This window comes from Somniosus microcephalus, chromosome 13, assembly GCF_052327205.1.
Source record: "Somniosus microcephalus isolate GS21.2 chromosome 13, FLI_Smic_1.0, whole genome shotgun sequence".
NCBI classification, from domain to species: domain Eukaryota; kingdom Metazoa; phylum Chordata; class Chondrichthyes; order Squaliformes; family Somniosidae; genus Somniosus; species Somniosus microcephalus.
The window spans coordinates 128071172-128094137 of NC_140999.1; the positions used below are offsets into that span (position 1 = coordinate 128071172).

At 42.4% G+C, this 22966-nt stretch overlaps 1 protein-coding gene across 1 annotated transcript in view; it reads left to right on the forward strand.

Annotated features, from left to right (window-relative positions):
* The first annotated feature begins 5677 nt into the window (after positions 1 to 5677).
* The window catches only part of LOC147108587 (V-set and transmembrane domain-containing protein 2-like protein), a 129060-nt gene continuing 111771 nt past the window's right edge, over positions 5678 to 22966 (forward strand). The window contains exon 1 of the mRNA XM_086005273.1: positions 5678 to 5988. Within this exon, the coding sequence (XP_085861399.1) occupies positions 5913 to 5988 (76 nt within the window). The 5' untranslated portion in view covers positions 5678 to 5912. The remainder of the gene's footprint in view (positions 5989 to 22966) is intronic.

Consider the following 22966-nt stretch of genomic DNA (forward strand, 5'->3'; position numbering starts at 1 on the left):
TACTTCTTGCTAGGCCGCAGATGGTGAGATCAATTCATAGTTTATACAAAAAAGAGTATATTTTTTACATCAGAAGGAAGATATGGTGTGAAGCAGTAAGTCAGAAGTCCTGTGCACTGTCGGATTTTAAATCCCTTTTCTAAATGCGCCTCCTGGCGGAGTGACCAAGGAATAGCAGCTATGCCGATATCTAAATGCCACGATCCCTGAGAACAGAGGAGGGAGCGCACAGGGCGGCTCAGAGAATCTGCGCTGCAATGTTGTTGACCTATTTCCAACCCACGCTACCATGTGTGGCTTCCATGCTGGGAGCATAGGATTGTGGAATAACTCCGACAGTGTTAATCGGGGCGTGAATAACCGGGAGGGAAAAATAACACATTGTGGCAATAAGCACTATTAATAAGTAATTTTATGACAGAATTGGGTAGGATTTCCATAAGGGGTGGGGCTAGAAGGATAGAAAGTTTATTATTGAGGATCTTACCGACTCATTCATTATCACTTTGTTACTAATGGGTCCTGGCGGTTGTATTTGTGGAGTATACAAGGTCCAATATCCCAGGGTGTTCTCTCTGGTGCAGACTCTGTGGGCTGGATTTCATTGGGCCGTGAAGTCGGGATTGGAGGTGTGTGGGGGTTTTAAATCCCGAAATCAGGGCCCGACCCCATCCCGCCTCCATGCCAATTTCAAAGGAGGCAGGTACCCACCCTGCACTGGGACCCACCTCCCTGAGGTGGGAAGGGAATTAGTGCCAATTAACTGCCTGTTAACAGGTAGTTAACAGGCAGTTTTTAGCCTAATCCCTATTTTCATTGTTGAAATGTGGGGTTCCTGACGACTCCAAACCACTCCAAGTTAGTGAGGCAGGCTGTCGGGATGAAGAGCTTGGAGGGGTCAAAATGTCCGGTGTTCAGGTGAGTGATGGGTGCATGAGTGCAGAGGTAAGTGTGTTTGGTGTGTTTAAAGAAGTTCTACTAACCTTTACAGCCTTCCTTCCTTCCGGTCTCAGGAGTCCCTCATCTCACCGGCACAGAAAGCAGAATGGCCACCAGCTGTCAAAATCTACAGCCACTGCTTTCTGTTCCGGGGAGATCTCTAAATCACCCTGACCTGGAGTACAGATTGTTAGTGTTTGACAGCTTCAAACAGCTGTGAAACGCTAATATTTCATCTGTCAAAAGGTCTTGACAGATGAAATTTCAATCTGTGACGTCACTTGTTACCAGGTGGCCCTTACTTATGTTCTTATGTTCTTAATTGGCCTCCTGTCAACAAGGTCAATCAAGTCAAAATCGCTTGGGTTGGCTACAACTCGATGGAGGCGGGACTACAACCCCAAAAGTTGTAGTCCTGCCTCCTCAATGAAAATCCAGCCCTGTGTCTCACACCAGTAGCACCGAGACCCAGGTGTTCTTTCACTTGTATGAAAAAGAAAACCCGCGTTTGCTGTGGCGGTGGGTTCCGAGTGTGTCACACAGCTGAGAGAACTCCCATAACTCAGTGTCACTACTCAGGTCTCCTCCATATCAAACATTTAACATAATAGCCACATCAATTGTCAGCATTGTCCCCAGCAATAAATGGCTGCTGCACTTTAATTACAAACGCCTTGACCTGTAGCCTTGCGTTAGAACTAAAGCATCGCTTGACAACTGAAAGTTGTGGCTTTAAATATCAAATGGAGATGCTCGCCTGCCAGTTCGACCAAGCCCTGTAAAGAGCTATTTGCATATTCTTAATTTTGAAGCGTGGACACGTTACACTTACTGCAAATATAATGTTATCTTCACTGTGGAGAGACTACAGAAGATGAGATTATTCTCCTTGGATTAGATTAGATTAAATTCTCTTTAGATTTTCCTACAGTACAGCAGTGACTACACTTCAAAGTACTTCATTGGCTGTAAAGCACTTTGGGACGTCCTGAGGTCGTGAAAGGCGCGATATAAATGCAAGTCTTTTTAGTGCCAGAAGTTTAAGGGGCGAGCTAATAGAGGTGTTTTGATTGAGTAACTAAGCAGAATTATTTCCATTGGCAAGAGGGTCAGTAACCAAAGGACACAGATTGAAGATAATTGGCAAAAGAACCAGAGGGGAGATGAGAATTGTTATTTATGCAGCCTCTGATTATCATCTGGAATGCACTGCCTGAAAGGGCGGTGGAAGCAGATTCAGTAGTAACTTTGAAAAGAGAATTGGATAAATACTTGAAAGGGAAACATTTGCAGGGCCCTGGGGAAGATTGGGGGAGTGGGGCTAATTGGATCGCTCTTTCAAAGAGCCGGCACAGGCATGATGGGCCGAATGGTCTCCTTCTGTGCTGTATGATTTGACGATTCTGTGTTGTTTAGGTCCAATAGGTGTTCGACAGGAACTTTTACATACTTTCTTTCTGCATTGTGTTTCTGTATCTGTGCTTAACCGACCTGGCTATGGGGAAACCACCCGTCCCATGGAGAATCCTTGCAGCAAAAAAAATCTTTAAATAGACTCTTACTACAGATCGGAGCTAAAAGATAGATACTGGATTTCCAACTTTATCTCAAGCATGCATTTAAAAATAATATACTCGCTCACTCGAAGGTCTAACCAAAACGCTGGAAAGCGCTAGAAATGACCATGATCCGAGGGCGTTTTTAAATGAATGGAAGCTGTGGTTTGCGAGTTGTGACTTGTTAATAAATGCATTGATAACAATATTCAGTGAAAAAAACATGACTGGCTTGCGCTAGAGACCTTTGCGTTCGGGGCTGGCTCTGACAGGAAGGCGGCGTTGATTGCTGCATTAGAGGAAGCCCTGACAATTGGTATATATCACGGAGAAAGAGACAGCCTACAGACCAGATAAAGGATAGGCGGTAGCCTAACGCAGCTGCGATTAGCACACCAACTGAGTGACCAGCAGCCAGGATCGCTGCAGTCCGATAATTAAATAGCCCGTTTGAAATAAAAATCAGAAATTACACTTTTAACTATGTAACCAAATGTATGGATCTATATATATATGTGTGTGAGAGAGAGAGAGCCTCTACCTCAGGAACAGCCGCACTGTTTCTGATATTTAAGAATAGTGTTTGCTGGAGCTGTTCCCCAGTGCGGTGCTGAAACCAAGCTTTCGGACGGGAGATGTCAGGCGCACCTCACGGTGCGCACACACTGCATCTAACAGCTCTGGTAGGTGCACTGGTGCTTTCCCCAGTTACACAGCCGGATCAGTCTTATTTATGCAACTCTGAAGACGAACAGTTGCTGTACGTGTCAGTGCTGACCTGTGTTTCGCGTGTAGAGTAACAAGGTCGACGTGGTTTCATACTATTGCGAGCACTCGGCCAACGGCAGTGCTCATGAATATGTAATCACCCTAATTGGTATATGTTATGAACAGAGCCATTATAATTGTTATTGTTAACTCTGATCATCATTCTCATTAAGTTAATTGTAATGTTGTTGCGTGTATAACGAATGAAGATGACATTCTATTGTGCCGATCCTGGCCTCTGACCCCTCAAACAACACACGTTAAAGAAAGTTTTAGGGGATGAATCTAAGTAACTTTCACACACATCTAATTTCACAAAGAGTGGTTTTGTGTGGAGACCTCCCCCCACCCCCGAAAATGTTGCTACTCTGGGCTCTCCTGGCTTCTGAAAGACAGTACAAATACAAAAACATTGTAAATGTTGGAAATAAAACAGAAAATGTCATTCTGAAGAAGGACCCTGCCCCAGAAGGTCTTTTCTCTCCCCATATTGTGACTGATCTGCTGTGGTTTTCCAACATGCTAAGTTTTTGTTTCTGAAGGACAGTGTCAGGTAGCTACAGAGAAATGATGCTTTCCCTGCAGAACATTAGCAATTAGCATACAGCAACAGAAAGACGTGATAGTAAGTTAACAAATCCCGAAATACAGAAATCACAAATCTCTTAAACCCTCTGAAATGCCCCCATGAGCTCCACTGAGTTGGAAAATCCAGGATCTAATGCCGTTTAAAAAATACCAAAGAACCGGGGCTATTAGCTCATCAACAATCTAAGTCACAAAATATGTCTTTTTATATAAAGGCATCATTGTGCCAGTAGGAAACAATTAGGTGAGGACGGTGGTTTTGTTCCTGTTTTGCTATATATTAAACAGATAATGAATATGCACATATTTTCCATTCTTTTCCTAAGTAGTCAATTTTGCAGTGTATATGTTAGGTAATATTCAGATTGACATAGATTGGATTGGTTACTACTTTGTCAGCTGTCAACCTTGGCTCAGTGGTAGCACTCTCCGCTCTGAGTCATAAGGGTGTGGGTTCATAGTCCCACTCCAGAAACCTGAGCCCATACTCTAGGCTGATAATTCAATGCAGTACTGAGGAAGTGCTGCACTTTCCGAAGAGCTGTCTTTTGGATGAGAAATGAGGTCTCTTCCCTCACAGTTGGATGTAAAAAAACCCATGGCACAATTCAAAGAAGAGTAGAGGCGTTCTCTCCTAACCAACATTCATCCCTCAACCAACAGATTATCCGCTCATTACCTGATTGCTGTTTCTGGGAGCTTGCTGTGCACAAATTGGCTGCCACGTTTCCTACATTGCAGCAGTGACTACACTTCAAAAGTACCTCATTGGCCGTTAAGTGCTTTGGGGTGCCCTGAGGTAGTAAAATGCATTATATAAATGCAAGATCTATAAATGCAAGTTCTTTCTTTAATGCAACCAGTTGTCTGATACTAACTGGAAACTCATCACCATGTTTAAGTGTCACCAAAACAAACTACTGTGCACATAAGCAGAGTTTCCATTTGCCTAATTATGCAGTATTCACTCTCTCCTCATCGAGACACACCCCACTTACCTAAGCCCAATGAACTTAAATGCAAGCGCTAAGATTTAGGACCTCCGAGCATGGGTAGAGGTTCTTCTGCTGTTTAGTTACCCCACAATGGGAATGGTAGCATAGTGGTTCTGCTACTAGACTAGTAATCCAGAGGCCTGGACTAATGATCCATGAGACATGAGTTCTAAATCTCACCATGGCAGCTGGTGAATTTAGAATTCGGTTAATTAAATAAATCTGGAATAAAAAGCTAGTATCAGTAATAGTGACCATGAAACTACCAGATTGTTGTAAAACCCTATCTGGTTCACTGATGTCCTTTAGGGAAGGAAATCTGCTGTCCTTACTGGGTCTGGCCTATATGTGACTCCAGACCCACAGCAATGTGGTTGACTCTTAACTGCCCTCTGTAGTTCAAGAAGGTGGCTCACCACTACCTTCTCAAGGCCAATTACGGATGGGCAATAAATGCTGGCTTTGCCAATGGTGCCCACATCCGGTGAACACATTTTAAAAAAATCTATGTTTTGATGCATTGATTTGCAGGGTTATCTGAGGATGAGAAGTCTCAGCCCCCAGATCTACCCCTCTAGATCCCATCAATGAGCCAAGCAATCTAGACCATGCTGGACTGCGAGAGACCACGGATGAATTAGCCAGGCTGCCATGGGGGACTGAGCGGCTTGTCGACATCCTGGAGCTCACAGAATCCCAGAGACCTTACTTTGGTCAAAATGTGAGAGCTAAAATGTGTGCATATGTTATCAGGGACTGCAATGTTCTGTATGCGAAAGTTCGATCTTGTGAGCAGTGTCTCTGAAGTTATTGTAAAGTAAAAATAAAAAGATAGACTAAGTCTTGAGTGGATACCTCCGCGCGGTGATCAGGCGCTCACGTGCTGAGCACAGCTCTGTTGTGAGCGCCTCCTCCGCCCTATGGTGAAGTACCGCAGAGGCAGCAGCTCCGGTACATCAGCTCGCATCAGATCGGCTGAGCTATTGAGCGGAAATTTTCTCAGACCCAAGACCGGATTTCTAACACCAAACCCGACTGATGTGAGAAACACAACGTTGCAGACAAGATGGGGATGTTTGGAGTGATTGTAGGAGCTTTGCATTACCTGGGGCTCTATGTCCAACTCTGTGCTTCTTCACAAGGTGAGAATCAGCACTTGGCTGTTCTGATAGAGCAGGTTAAATACGAGCAGCCGGGAAGAATATCTTTGCACTTAGAATTACCAGGCGCAGGCATTGTGTCTTATTATTTCACAGTGTTCATTAATTACTCCGAGCCACATATTGCAAATTAAAGTTTCGGTTCTTACCAATGAATATGTTCATTATGAATTGAGGCAGGGTGCATGGTTTAAGAATTATTCCTATACAGGGGGGCTGCACTGCGCGATTCAATCGGTTTATTTATTTATTTATATGAAGCATCGTCTCCAGATTACAAGGTAGGTGAAAGTCTGGATTGAGGCTGCACCCCACTATTGAAATGGTTATTTTTTGTTACAATTGTTGTCTTCCATCAGACAGAATAATAAAATCAAAATGTTGGATTTTATTCAGGATTAAAACTTCCTGCTCCCATTAGGATTTTAGCACAGGCTGTGGTAAGAGTGGAAACTGTGGAATATATGTAATTAATAAGCACTCCACTCTCAGCATCATAGTGTGTCCATGTCCACTACCTTTATCCCATGCTGTAGTTCTCTTGTATTCAATGTATTTAGAAATATGATTAACCCTTTGAAAACCAGTGAAGCACTCTGTGCAACGTCGGAATCAATAATATTTTTTGTAGTTTACAGTGAATGGCCAAGGTTTTGCCATTGTAATAATTAAACTTCAATACAATATTAATTCAGTAAGTACAAGGGGATCCTAATATATCATTATGTTGGAATAGCTGAACATTGTGCTTATAAGCAGCTTGCATACAATAGGTCTGGTTGTATCAGTTCTGACTCTGGGAGGGATGCAATGGGAGGGATGTAATCAGAGTGTAACAGTTTGCTTAGATCAGGAATGTTCTTGATATTTTTGTATGTGAATTCAGTTGTAGATTATTTTTAAAGTTTGTTTCCAAGTTGCCTAAGGGTTAACACAGTTTAAGTGTGCATTTTCTTTTTGACTTTTACTGTTGGACCTGTATTAAAAAGACTCTGGCTATTTACTGGATCTTCCGGTGCGAATTATGAATTGAGGGTACTAACCCTGTCAGTTCAACCTTCAGTAGATACAGTACCGGTGATATTCTTCAGTTACCAGTAGCTGGGGACATTAAACATCAGAACTAATAGAAGCAAGTCTATAAACATCCACAGATCTGAGATAAATGTAATTCAGTTAGTGCAACACATAAAATTGAAAGTTTAATATAACAGGCACAGGATCTATTCACAAAACTGCCTCAGCATATAATAACAGCTGGACTAGAGCCCGCTTTGGGGGTGGGGGAGGAGGGAGGGGGTGTGGTAAATAACCGTGCAATATTGCGATTGTTTCAGCTGGATGTGGTGACTCACGACCAAGAGAATTAGGGCTAGTATTCTTGTTTTGTACCATTTTTGTGGGCTATTGCTTACAATAAAATCTATTATTTTCAGTAGATAAGCTTTAAAAAGTAACACAACTTGTACAAACACAAGACTCTTCAGATCACTGCTGGGAACTTTTACATGCTGTGGCGTGACTAGGAAAAATAATATATAACTAAGAATTAATTATTATTATTAAAAATGAGCACAACTTAAGTTGTAATTTTCTTAGGAACTAATGTATTAAACTAGAGACTGGACCAGTCAAATAGGCATGGAGATTCAGTATGTACACTTAAGAGCTGCATTATAGTGACAAATTAAGGTGTGAGTTGATAAAGATTGTATTAAAACATTTAAGTACATTGTAATGATTTAGATTTAAGAATGCATTTTAAGTGCGAGGCAATGTCAAAGCAAAAAATCAAACCTGTGTGTTTAAAATGAGTTAACAATGTGGTTAAATATGTAATTAGTAAACCCTTCAGGAACGACAGTGACATTTCAAAACTGCATCAAAAATATATCAAGCTCCCTTTCCCTACCTCTCGGCATGATCAATGGTAATACAGGAAACTTTCTTTTAACCGGCACCTAAATATCCGGAAATCTCTCTTAACCAGCAAAATTCAGGAGTAGGTTCAGGTAAGTGTTACTATATATTAGTGGCTGTGTAACCAGGGTTCCTGGATCTGTGGCTGTGTAACCGGGGTTCCTGCACCTGTGGCCGTGCAACAAGGACTCCTGGATCTTTGGCCGTGTAACCGGGACTCCTGCATAAGTGCCGTGTAACCGGGGCTCCTGCACCTGTGGCCATGTACGGGGCTCTTGTACCTTGGTAAGTATACCTCTCTGTAATCCGGACTTTTTGATCAACCGGCACCACGCCGGTCCCGTCGGTGCCGGATAAAAAAGAGTTTCCTGTATAGTAATTGAAGGAACATTGCATTTCACTTCGGTCCTAACTACTTCTAGATCAGGGATGGCAGAGGTTAGTGGTAATTCAGTGACATTCCTTTAATTGGAACAAGCCAACCGCAAAACCGCATCCTCCACTGCTCCCATTTTTCATACCCAAAACTCCTCTTTTCAAACCCTATCCATCGTATTGAATGTTAAAATAGTAGTTTTGTTTCTTGGAATCGTGTCCAGTATGCACCAAACTCAACTTGCTGGAATCGACTTTGCTGAGGAGGTTCAAAACGTCTTTCATCCAAACCATATATATATAAATACTGTCGCCTATTTTGGACCCTTCATTGTCAAAACTAAATAAAACAGATACACTATTTTGCTTATGATGCCTGTTTATAGCATTTTTCCAGCATTGAACAATTAAACTTTTTCCTAACATACGTAAATGACAGACAGGAAAAGACCCACTGGTCCATCCAGCCTGTCCCATATAGTTGTGATTCCCTATGCATCATGTTACGGACACTCCCTACCCAACCGGAGCCATGTAATCTTCTGGGAGAGGTGAAAAACCACATAACATGCCATGTCATAAGAGATATATCTTTTTGAATTTGTTTTTCAAATTTAGATAAATTGAAAGATTATTTGTGTCATTAGATATTAAAAGTGATAAAAGCTGAATAACTATTTTGCAAATGAATAGAACATAATTGAAAGCTCTTTCTTTCCTGCCCAGCATAAGGTTATAAGTGATATGAATCAGGATAGGCTAAATCCAACTCACAATATGAATTTGTATGCCCAAAGCTATCCATACCATAATGTTAATTTGTACTACAGACCTCATTACTCAGGGAAGCTTCACACTCTGTCTATTAGGCTTGGCCAGAGAGTGCTTGTTGTTTCCTTGTTGGTTACACTGGATGAAGAACATTTTTCCCACCATGATCATCCTAAAACATACTTAAAAATGGAAAATGGTCAGGATTCTAAAAGTATTTTCAGTTACAGGCAGTGATATTGAGTGATAAAATTATATATTCATTTTGAAAGATAAGATGTAGGTTATTTCATGAAACTGTAAGGTATCATTAAAATCTGCTTCATAGCCTTCTCCTGTTCTATTTTTTAATTTTTATTGGGACAGGGGGGAGACAGGTTGTGGTGTTTAATGGCACAGTGAGGATGCGCCCTGCTGATAAAGGAAGAGAAAATGCCCAGTACGTCGATAACACAAGCCGAAGCTGAGAGAAGTTCAGATTAGAAAGAGACCGTTTTAATTTGCATGGTAGGGACAGATATTTCATTACAAAATATTTTACTGTCTGTGACAGGAGTATAACCATAGGCCTGGCTCATTCATTTACACTTTGTCTTTTTTTCATGGCACAAGACTCAAAATCATTTCTTAAAGCTGTATGGTTTAAACAATGCTTTTTCTTCCTTCCCCAGATATATCAAATACTGCTCCACAAATATTTTTGGGGAAGAAAAACAATTGTTTAACTTCATGTTTGAGCAAAGTTTGTTCTAAATTGATCATCATCTTAACATGCTCTCAAATCAAAAATGAAATAATAGAAGGTTTAATGGAACATATTTCAATTATATTGATTTTTCCACAGAAAACTGGCATTAAACTAAATGTAACATAGGACATCTGGATGTAGCACTGGAGAAATTAAAATAAAAAGAATCTTAAGGGGGACTTTATAAATATATTTTAATTAACAAAATAACGTAAAGCTCTGTTATTCTGTGGTAAGATGTATTTGGTGTTATTTATGTATGATCAATCTAACAGAAAAGACGGTTTGATGAAGAAGGCATAAAGTAATAAATCTTTTATACACAAATAAATTCCAATCACTCGAGCCTGTGAAATATTACTGGAACTGAAGTATTTAATTTGACAGTCTTAAATATAATGCTTATCAATAGTATGGCCAATCTTAGACTAGAATATATCACTGGGCTGCCCAAATACTATGTGATATATGGAATTCAAACTGATCAACATATCTATCACACAGAATGTGTGAATCATATGTAGTAAAATCACAACAACTTCCATTAAAATTGTACCTTCAATGCAATAAAGCTTTTCAAAGTGGTTCATGATACCAAGCAGCAATAGAAGAGGAGTTAGGTTTGGTGACCCAAAGAGTTAGATTTTGAGGAAGCTTTTTGAAGAGGAAAGAGAGGCAGCAAAGGAGAGGGGTTCAGGAAGGTTATTGCAGAATGTGGCACCAAGACTGCTGAATGCTCTGACTGAAGTGCTAAGTAGTGTATTATTTATGGAGCTGTACTAGTATATGTGTTTACAAAGAAGTAACAGCCTGGTAAAAGATCTGAAATATTCTCATTGTAATTTTAAAGTAGAATTCAGGTATTGTTTACCTTACAGTTCAGTAAATAAACTGATAAATGGTGCCCCTATTTTCAAGCTAGTACAAATGCATACTTCTATCCTTTGAAAATGATAGTCATGTAAGAAAGTGGATATTATAAACTTTAGACATTTTGAATACTATTCGTGAAGATCTATGATAAATAAGCAGATTAAATTCCGCTCCTCAAAGGTTATCAACTGAAAACAAAAGCATTGTTAATGTTGGTGTAGAATTCATTTCTGCATGGAATAAAGTTGCACACTGTGTTGATTTGGTTTCATTTTGTCCAAGTCAGTTCTGTTTACAGTGGATGCATTACGCACAGATTTTTAAAAATGTCTGTTATGTGATGAGTGCCTGTCGCAAACCTTCAAATGTCAGTCATTTTTATTTGCAATTTTCTGCAAATATTTGGTGGAAGTCCTATTTAACCAGACTTCAAAGGTCTGCCACAAATCATGGAAAAAGAGAAATGGGAAAATCATTACTCTGTTTTTATACTGTACTTTTTTCAGCTACATTCTGATTTTGTCCATTTAATTCATATATTCTGGATCACTTATGTGGCATGGAGTAACTTAAAGGATCAATTGAAATGATCGATTAATTCATGCGAGTTAATATAAGGGATTGCTCCAGTCGTTCATAAATGCACGTAGGCATGGCTTAGTTTTAACATTGTGGGGAGATTTCCACCGTTGCTATGTGCAACAAAATGATAAATGGGTTTACAGCTTCATTACACATAGCAAAGGAAACCTTCCCCTAATGTCCTTACTTCAATAACATTTTTTTATCTTATACATGAACACATACATTTTCTTAATGGACACAGACTACTTTTATCCTAAGATTAAAATATATCCATATCATCTTTTGTAATGTGATGATATATTTGTGGACAACAACACCCCTTTGAATTGAAATCCAGGTCACAGAGGTGAAGGAACAGTGGACTAACCCATTGTGTCATCTAAATCCTGTGTTCATCTGATGTATTAACCAACCAATTTAACTGTATGGCCTTTCCCTCCCTCTGTAGGCAGATAACCAGCACAACACTTATAAATAATTAACAAGTCATCAATGGCTCATCTACTGTGCTCCTTAAAGTCTGCTCAAGAGAGATGAATAATTAAATTTAGGGTGACTATCCCAATCCAAAATAGAGCATGTGATGATCTAGTTCAAGAATATAGGATGACGTTTTATCTCCATTACCCAACATAAAGAGAGAAGAATGTAAAATAGATATTGGAATAATGGTTTAGCTATTATAGGGAGTGAAACCACATTACGGAATTTAATAGAACGGTCAGACTTTTTTTTAAGAATTGTTTAACATCCTATATCAGGTCTGAGAGCTAAAACCTCAAGATTATAGAGGCACAAAAGCAGCTTGCACAACCTATTCAGAAGGATTAAAGAAACCTCCATGCTTGTAATAACCCTTAGTAAAAATGAATGCAATGTAATTTATATTAATTAATTTTAAAACAGTAATTATAGATGCGTGCTGTAAGTATGTTACTTAATGGGAAACTGCAGAATGCTGAAAATATTCCAATCATGAGTCAAAACTTAACAAGTCACGAGTGTACAAATGAATTATCAGGTCTTCCTCACGCAAGGAATGCATTCTACATTCAGCAATTCCTATTGTGTATCCTCATCTCTTGAGAAGGGGGGATTGTACAAAGCAACTGTGAACGGCTCATTCCTGTACTGGAGCATCATGTGCAGAATTTTAAAAATGCCATCAAAACTAAAATAAACCAAGACAGAAAATGCTGGAAATACTCAGCAGGTCAGGCAGCATCGTGGAGAGAGAAAGAGTTAACGTTTCAGGGCGATGACCTTCCCTCAGAATGTTCTGACGAAAGATCATCGACCTGAAACATTGGGGAGAAGTTTTAACTGAATAAGCAGGTGGGTTTGGAGTGTGGGGGTGGTTAAATTGTTAAAAATCAGAATCCCGACCTAAACCCGCCTCCAACCCGCCCTGTTCCGGCTTTAATGGGGGCTGGAAGGGGGCGGGCAGCCAACCCGCTGCCAGAAGGCGGGACGTCAATTTAAATATTACAATGAGGCTGGAAGCTTCTTCTTCAACCAACGTTTTGTTTTTAACTCTATCTGGTCGGGGTTTACACACTTCGTAAAACCTGGCAGTTACAGCAAGGCGAGGACTGCTGCATCCAGGGACCCTGCCTAGCCCAACCCCTGCAATCGGAGACCCCCTCACGAGGCCTCCGATCACCTTCCCAGCATCTCCCCACATGATGATGGCTGGCCATGATCCTCTGGTGGCTGGCTGTGATCCTCCTCAGCTCCCTGGAAACCCACCACCCCCCGCCCGGTCCCCTGGAGGCCACGATCATCGTCACCTCTCTTCCCTCTCCCTCCCCCCGATCCCTCAACGGCCGGCACCGGCCCTCATACAATCCCTCCTTCCCTCCCTCCTCTGTGCAGCTTAGTGCCACAGGCCTACCCGTCCGCAGCCAGTCAGCCTCTCCATCTGGCTGGCTGCGGGTGGGAAACGAAGGTTTCAGATGCAAATCAGGCCCCGCCGTTAAAGTTGGCAGGCCCTGTGGGAAACCCGTTCTCTTGGGTTTCCCACCCGCATCAGATAATCTGCATTTTTTAGTGATGTTGACTGAGGGATACATATTGGCCAGGACACCAGGGAGAACTCACCTGCTCTTCTTTAAAATAGTGTCATGGGATCTTTTACATCCACCTGAGGCAGCAGACAGGGCCTCAGCTTAGCCTCTCATCCAAAAGACGGCACCTCCAACAGTGCAGCACTCCCTCAGCACTGCACTGAGTGTCAGCCTAGGTTTTGTGCTCAAGGCTCTAGAGTAGGACTTGAACCCATATCCTTCTTGCAGTTGTTCCTTCACTATAGCACTGTTTTGTCCTACCTCTCATATATGTAGATAATATGCAAATTTTCCTCTCATAGAATAACCACATGAAACAACACCGTGACTGAGACATATTTTGAATAGCTACAAAAGACATCATATGTGATTGCACAAGAGACCAGTATAATTTTGGGAAGTTCATAGGATACACTCTTCAAAAGGAAATTGTTAATTTCAACTGTGTGGGTAAAGATGGCGCAGTTAACCACAGATCTAACTGTAGTGTATGTGCCTTTAAGTCAGAACTACTTTTACAGCTCCTGTATACTGTAGTACCGGCAGTGACCACACTGGTATATAAGCTTTGCGCATGCCTCTGTACCCCCTGTCTTGAGACTACCCTCCTCCAGTAAAGACCTGTTTATTGTTGATGTACAGCATCCGTGTGATTATTTTATAACAGCATATCCTCTGAATCACGGATCCAACAGTGGCGACAAGTGTCGATTTGAATCTACCTGCAATATAAAAAATAGTCGAGGCCAGGAACACGGGCGTCGACTACGAGCAACGGCCCAGCCGTCAGGCAGAGATTGAACTTCGCAGGGGAGGCTGTGGAGAGCCGGGCTTGGTTCCCCAGCCACGACGAGCAGCAAGAGACCGACGACAGGTCCAGCGCAGACCCTTCCCGAGCAGCGGCGGCTGGAGCCGACCGACGGTGGAGAGAAAGCCGAGCAGCATCGACGGGGTAAGACAAAGGGTGAAGAGCGCAGGGCGCAGCCGGGGGTTGAACACCGAGCGGCGTCGAGAAAAAGAAAACAAACCAGAGAGAGAGAGAGGGTAAAGAAACAGCCGGGTTCTAGACTGAGCGGCATCAAAAAAAAAAAAAAAAGAACGCGCAGAGCACAGCCAGGGCTCACGGGCTGAACAGGGTCCGCAGGCCGAAGAAAGGGGAGCGCGGGAGACGCCATTGAGCCACGGAGAAGGAAGAGCGCGGGAGAGTCCATTTTTAGAAGCTGCAGCGGAGAAGGGGGGCGAGCGCGGGAAGGAAGAAAAGCGCGGGAGATGCCATTTTGTGCCAGCGGAGAAGAAGGGGAAGCGCGGGAGGCGCCATTTTTGACAGTTAACTCCCACCCAAGGATGCCGAAGAGTGGCAGTATCTCTACGTTCGACAATGAAGTCGAAGATTGGGCGACATATGTGGGGCAAATGAAGTGCCAGATGCTAATAAAGCACTGGTTCTGTTAAATTCCATGGGTGCAAAAACTTATGGGTTACTGCGAAATCTAATAACCCCAGAGAAGCCGGTAAACAAGAATTTTGAAAGCATAGTAGGAATCCTACAGGACCACTTAAACCCCACACCGCTGCTGATAGCAGAACAATTTAAGTTCCATAAAAGGAACCAACACAAAGATGAAAGCAATGCTGAGTACCTAATGGAACTGCGCAAGCTATCGAAACACTGCCAGTTTGGAGCGGGACTAGCAGATATGTTAAGGGACAAGTTTGTGTGTGGGCTACAAAGTGAAGGAACCCAGAAACGGCTTCTATCAGAAAAGGATCTTACGCTGGACAAAGCTTTCAGTATGGCAGTATCACATGAAGTAGCCGCAAGGGGCGCTGCAGAGATACAACGGAGACTGCAAGAATATGGCGCCAATGAAATGTCCTATGGAACAGGGAAGTGCTATCGCTGCGGCAGAACAACACATGACCAGAAAGACTGTTGGTTCAAGGACCAAGTGTGCAGACAGTGTGGGAAAGCAGGACACATAGCAAGAGTCTGCAGGTCTGGGAAGAAAACCAACAGTAAGAAATCTCCACAGGAGAAGTACAAAAAGGTACACCAGGTGATGGACAGTGGTTCAGACAAACAGAAAAGTGACACAGACTCCGGAAGCAAGGAGCTGGGTTGTCTGAAACTACATAAGGTAACCGAAATGGAGGATCACCAGACTATCTGGGTTACACTCAAGCTAGACGGAGTCCAAGTGAAAATGGAATTGGACACAGGGTCAGCTCTAACAGTCATAAATCAAACAGACTACAAGCAGCTATTTTCACACATACCCTTGAAAGCTACAGGGATTGTCTTGAAGACGTATATGGGGCAAAAAGTCTACCCCAAAGGAAAAATAAGGGTGAAAGTGACATATAAAGGCCAGGAAATACCTAAAATGGATATATATGCATTGCCAGATGGAGGACCACCACTGCTAGGACGTGAATGGATCTGGAAGATACAATTAGATTGGCATTCCATACAGGCACTGAAGATTGAGGCCAAAAAGGATGACGACGTCACACCTGGACGACTGTCAAAAATGCTAACCGACGCAAAAGAAGTGTTCCAGGAGGGACTAGGAACACTAAAAGGAATAACAGCAACGATTAAAATAGAGGAAAATGCAAGCCCAAAGTTTCTGAAGGCCAGACCAGTGCCTTATGCGATCAGACCAGCTGTTGAAGCAGAGCTGGAAGGGTTGGAACGTTCAGGAGTACTGTCCAAAGTGGACTGGAGCGAGTGGACTACACCCATCGTTCCTGTAATGAAGAGGTCGTTGAGTAATACGCCTGGGGAACCAAAGAAGGTCCGCATCTGTGGGGATTTTAAGGTGACAGTGAACCCAGTCCTTCACAGGTACAATATCCGCTTCCACGAATTGAGGATATTTTCGCCTCGCTATCTGGAGGTAAACGCTTCGCCAAAATTGATCTAGCCCAGGCGTACTTGCAAATGGAGGTAGAAGAAGCTTCGAAACAATACTTTACGATCAACACTCATAAAGGTCTCTACCAATACAACCGGCTGGTGTTTGGAGTAGCCTCGGCTCCGGCTATCTGGCAAAGGGCGATGGATCAGGTCCTGCAAGGGATTCCAGGGACCCAGTGTTATTTGGACGACATCTTGGCCACGGGCGAAAATGACGGTGATCACCTCGCTAACTTGGATAAGGTGCTCGCCAGATCAAAGGAGTATGGGCTACGAGCTAATCACCACAAGTGCGAGTTTTTCCAGAAACAGATCTCGTATTGTGGCCACGTCATCGATGAAGAGGGGTTACATAAGTCCCCTGACAAGATTGAGGCAGTAATCAAGGCTCCAGCATCGGAAAATGTGTCACAACTGAGGTCGTTCCTCGGGCTGGTAAACTACTACCACAAGTTCTTACCAAATTTATTCACGGTATTACACCCACTGAACATCCTACTGCAAACAGGGGTACCATGGAAGTGGGATGACGAACGTAGACGAGCTTTCCAGAAGTGTAAGGAATTGATCACATCAAAAGAGGTGTTGGCCCATTTCAACCCAGCACTACCAATTCGTTTGGCATGTGATGCATCACCCTATGGTATTGGAGTGGTGCTGTCGCACAAATTCCCAAACGGGTTGGAGAGGCCAGTAGCCTTTGCGTCTCGGTCACTAACCTCAGCCGAGCGCAACTATGCCCAGATTGACAGGGAGGCCCTCAGCCTAGTATGGGGAGTAAAAAAAATTCAACCACTATCTGCATAGGCAGAAGTTCACCTTGCTGACTGACCACCAACCACTTGCCTCCATCTTTAATCCTAAGAAGGGCGTTCCAGTGATGACTGCACAGCGGTTACAAAGATGGTCCCTGTTTCTAGGGGCGAATCAATATGAAAAGGCACGAAACAGCATGGGAACGCTGATGGGCTATCGCGCCTGCCACTGCCTACTGTGGAGGAAGCACCAGCAGTGGACCCTGTCGAGATATTTTATTCGTCAATAATTGAACGATTGCCAGTAACAAACGCGGATATAGAGAAGGAGACCCGAAATGATCTGACGCTGTCGTGGGTATATGAATTGACGGTGAGGGGATGGCCAACACATGGCGACTCACTGTTGCCAGCATTCTCATCCAGAAGAGAACAGCTGTCAGTATGCCAGGGGACAGTGATGTGTGGATCCAGAGTGGTGATTCCACCCAAGTTAAGGGAGAGAGTGCTAAAGGAGCTACATGAAGGTCATCTGGGGGGAGTGAAAATGAAAAGCCTTGCTAGGGCTTGTGTGGTGGCCGGGAATCGATCAACAAATCGAAGACCTAACTAAGAGCTGCTTAGGATGCCAGAAGGTCCAAAATGCACCACCACATGCCCCTCTACACCCATGGGAGTGGCCCTCCTCTCCATGGCAATGGGTGCATATTGATTTCGCTGGTCCATTCATGGACTCAATGCTCTTAATAGCAGTGGACGCTCATTCAAAGTGGCCTGAGGTGATAAAAATGTCTTCAACCACTACAGAGAAAATGATTGCAGTCCTACGGACCATATTTGCCAGAAACGGGTTGCCAGAGCAGATTTGCTCTGATAATGGACCACAGTTTGTGTCCGACGAGTTCCAAAAATTTATGAGAAGGAATGGGGTAAGGCATTACACATCCGCCCCGTATCATCCAGCCACAAATGGATTGGCTGAGAGGTTCGTACAAACCTTTAAGAAGGCGATAAAGGCCATGTGTGACGATGAAATTCCACTACAGCATAAGATGGACAATTTCTTATTAGCCTACCGAAACGCGACACATGCAGTTACCAACCAGACCCCGGCCATGATGTTCTTTAACCGAAGGTTGAGATCTCGTCTGGACTTGCTCAGACCAAATGTGTGAAGAAATGTTGAGGACAAACAATTCCAGCACATCAACGAGAAGCCGACAAGGAGCTTCAATGTAGGGCAACCAGTCTTGGCCTGTGACTATCGAACAGAGAAATGGCAACCCGGAACGATATGTACAAGGCAGGGGCCATTAATGTACACAGTGGATGTCGGGGAGAACATTGTGAGACGCCACGTCGATCAGATCTTAGCGTCACAGGAAGGCGTCAACCCCATGTCTCGAGTACCTGGGGATGAACCCGACATACCGATAGCATCTACTTCAGACCCCGTAGCAGTGGAACCCGATGAACTACCCGATGAAAAGGAGTCAGAATCGCCTCTGCACCAAGAACAAGAACTTCCGGAAAGGCGCTATCCCAAAAGGGTCAGGAAGCCGCCCCAAAGACTGAATCTATAAATGGATTTTTGTTGTTTAATGTACATGTTGAAATGTTAATTGTTATTTGAATATTGGGGGTACTACTAATCTAAAAGGGGAGGAATTGTAGTGTATGTGCCTTTAAGTCAGAACTACTTTTACAGCTCCTGTATACTGTACTACCGGCAGTGACCACACCGGTATATAAGCTTTGCGCATGCCTCTGTACCCCCAGTCTTGAGACTACCCTCCTCCAGTAAAGACCTGTTTATTGTTGATGTACAGCATCCGTGTGATTATTTTATAACAGCATATCCTCTGAATCACGGATCCAACACTAACCAGTAAGAACGCATTCATACAATAAATGGTAATGCAGGACTGACGAGGTGAATTCTGAAATGATAAAACTCTTAAAGTCTTAAATCTTAATATTTTGTATTTTACCATCAATAGATATCTCTGTCATGAGACAAATGGTTAAGCTCAGGTAATTCAAATAACTTTTGTAATTCTAATTAATTTTATATAACAGAAGCTACATATATGTTAAAAATCTGAACAATGTTTTAAAACTGCCACTGAAAGGCAAGACAATTAAAACATATGTCTTAAGCAATCATCACCTTTAGCAGTCTGGGCAGATTTTTAATGCTATACTGCCAATGAGAAATGGCATGCCATATACCCAGATATAACTATCATAGAAATTTCCGCACAGAAGGAGACCATTCAGCCTATTGGCTCTGTGTCGGTGCCAGCCCTCCTACCTCCTCCATCAAAGCTATCCACTTCCCCCTGTTGAAGCTCTCTAACCCTATTTCCCTGCTCTTTGCCTATGTCTTTAAAATATTTTTTCTTCAGGTGTTCTTAAATGTTATTATCTCAGCTTTAATAGTTTCTTATGATAAAGCATTCCTTGTCTTGATAAGTGTGAAAAATTGTTTACACCCTCATGTTTCCTGTAGTAAAAGGTTGTAGCTACTGAATCACCCATCAGTATAGATAATCTTTTACTATTGTTGCTTTCTAACCATTTCACCTGTTTGAACACTTCTATTAGATTCCTTCTTAGTTTTTCTGCTCCAGTGAATACAGCCCTAGTGGCAACTTCCTCATGATTCTGACATCTTATTTTTTTTAATATTCATTTTATGGGAAGTGGGCATCACTGGCAAGGCCAGCATTTATTGCCCATCCCTAATTGCCCTTATCTATATGGGGGTAGTCAAAACTGCTCACAATACTCCAGTTGTGGCCTAACCAATGTTCCATACAGATCCATCATCACTTTCTTGATTTTGTATGCAATGCATATATATATATATAATAAATATTTCAGTTTGCTTTCTGTATGGTATTTTCAACTGTAATACCTATTACTCATAGTATACTTTTTAAGCAGGTCCATTCCCTTGTAAGGGAAGTGAGATGGGTTTGCTGTCCTACCACAGCAGCACTGTTGAAATCAAGGACAGATACATTAATATGGTAGCCTTGTACTGTATATATATTTTCATGCAGACAGATAGGCTTGTGTTCCAGAAACAGGCACCACATCATTTAATCTATCTGATTACTCATATGGCAAACCCATTCACTGACTTGATTTCAACTGTACCATCATAGAAACATAGAAGATCGGAGCAGGAGTAGGCCATTCGGCCCCTCGAGCCTGCTCCATTTAATGAGATCATGGCTGATCATCCAAATTCAGTACCCTGTCCCTGCTTTCTCCCCATATCCCTTGATCCCTTTAGCCTTAAGAAATATATCTAACTCCTTCTAGAATATATTTAATGAATTGGCCTCAACTGCCTTCTGTGGTAGAGAATTCCACAGGTTCACCACTCTCTGGATGAAGAAATTCCTCCTCATCTCTGTCCTAAATGGCCTACCCCTTATCCTTAGACTATGACCCCTGGTTCTGGACTCCCCCGCCATCGGAAACATCCTTAGTAGAAAGAGGAATCAGTCCACTGTGATATTTCATAGTGTGGGACAATTTGAAACCAATAAATGCTGGAGATGTGAAAGTAATATTGGCATCTTCATATTTATTTATTTGACGTGTTCTAAAGTGCACCAGCTTTTAATAGAAATAAATTCAATCCCTCTCATTGATATGTAAAGGTAAGATTCCCAGATGCCCAACAGCCATCTTGTTTGTCCCTAGTTCAAGCTACAACTCTTCAGTAGTGATTTATTGATGTCCAATTCCTCAGTGCTAGAGGAACTGTCATACAGATGCATAAAAGTCAACTAATCAATGTTGGAAACGTGATGGAACAGGTTGCCCATGAATCTTTGCCTTCTATCTTCAAGAGAAAGAAAACACAATTACACAAGTCTGGGAGTCTGTTCTTACTTTCCTTATCTTGGGATCAACTGGTGACATGTTGAAAATCCTCTTGCTGTATTAACTCAATTGAATCATGTGGTGATAGAGCTACAAATCTGTTTTTCTGTCTGAATTCAATATCGATATTATTGTATTATAATTCTGCAATAATGGATGTGTGCGCTCAACTTGCAGTTTAACACCAATAGCCGAGGGACAGACATTTTATCTCCTACAGTGAGATATGTAATATAGTGAATAGAGCATGGGGAACCATGGTGCAGCAGCCTTATAACAGGAAATATTGTCAGTGTCAGCCAGTGGTTCAGTTAGTAGCGCCCTTGCCTCTGAGTCAGAAGGTTATGGGTTCAAGTCACACTCCAGGGACTATCTGGTCATTAGCATATTGCTGTTTGTGGGAGCTTGGTGTGTGGAAATTGGCTGCCGCATTTCCTACATTACAACAGTGACTACACTTCAAAAGTACTTCATTGGCTGTAAAGCGCTTTGGGATGTCTGGTGGTCATGAAAGCTGCTATATAAATGCAAGTCTTTCTTTACTATAATTCAGGCCTAATGAGCACTGTTTATTTTTTAATTGGAGTAAAACGTTTTTCTCATGAAAACAGACTGAAAATATTTGCCAGCTTGTTAACTTTTTCTCAAGAGAAGCAGGTATGTCCTGTTGTATGAATTTCGTGTATGTAAAATGTCATGAATCTTATCATTCATGAAGAAATGACTCATGAAATAACACTGGGCGGCCAGCTGGTGGTGCCGTCCAAGGAGTATAAATACTCGGACGTGGGCCCAGCTTGCCCAGGACATTTTTGTAACCAGGAACTAGTGATGTAACTAGAACTCATGGTTGTGAAACAGTTGATTAAAGCCTTGTTTTATACTCAAATCAAGTGCTTAGTAGTTTTCTTACGTCATAAAACATCTATTTTCAATCTAAGAGAGCTCAATTAAGATCAGCTCTGAACAAGTTATAATCAGTTTCCCTCATGCATAAATACATTTTTACTGTAGTGTAATATTTTGGAATAACAATATTAATTTCAAGGGAATAAAGGAAGATCTTAAGTAAATTGACTAAAGAGTAATGTACAATAATGTTTTAGATGAAGAGAAGGGTAGCTAATGTTACCCCACTATTCAAAAAAGGTGGTAGAGAAAAAGCGGGGAATTATAGACCAGTAAGCCTGACATCGGTAGTGGGGAAAATGCTAGAATCTATTATAAAAGATGTAATAGCAGAGCACTTGGTAAGCAGTGACAGGATCGGACAAAGTCAACATGGATTTACAAAAGGTAAATCATGCTTGACTAATCTACTGGAATTTTTTGAGGATGTAACTGGTAAAATAGATAAGGGAGAACCAGTGGATGTGGTGTATTTGGACTTTCAGAAGGCTTTCGATAAGGTCCCACATAAGAGATTAGCATGCAAAATTAAGGCACATGGGATTGGGGGCAAGGTATTGACTTGGATAGAGAACTGGTTGGCGGACAGAAGGCAGCGAGTTGGAATAAACGGGTCGTTTTCCGAGTGGCAGGCAGTGACTAGTGGGGTACCGCAAGGATCGGTCCTAGGACCCCAGCTGTTCACAATATATATTAATGATCTGGACAAGGGAATTGGATGTAATATCTCCAAATTTGCAGACAACACAAAGCTGGGTGGGAGGGTAAGCTGTGAGGAGGATGTCGAGAAACTCCAGTACGATTTGGACAGATTGGGTGATTGGGCAGAAACATGGCAAATGCACTATAATGTGGATAAATGTGAGGTTATCCACTTTGGTGGCAAAAACAGGAAGGCAGATTATTATTTGAATGGCAATAGATTGGGAGAAGGGGAAGTGCAAAGAGACCTGGGTGTTCTTGTGCACCAGTCGCTGAAGGTAAGCATGCAGGTGCAGCAGGCGGTTAAGAAGGCAAATTGTATGTTGGCCTTCGTAGCAAGAGGGTGCGACTACAGGAACAAGGATGTCTTGCTACAGCTGTACAGGGCCTTGGTGAGACCGCACCTTTAGTATTGTGTGCAGTTTTGGTCGCC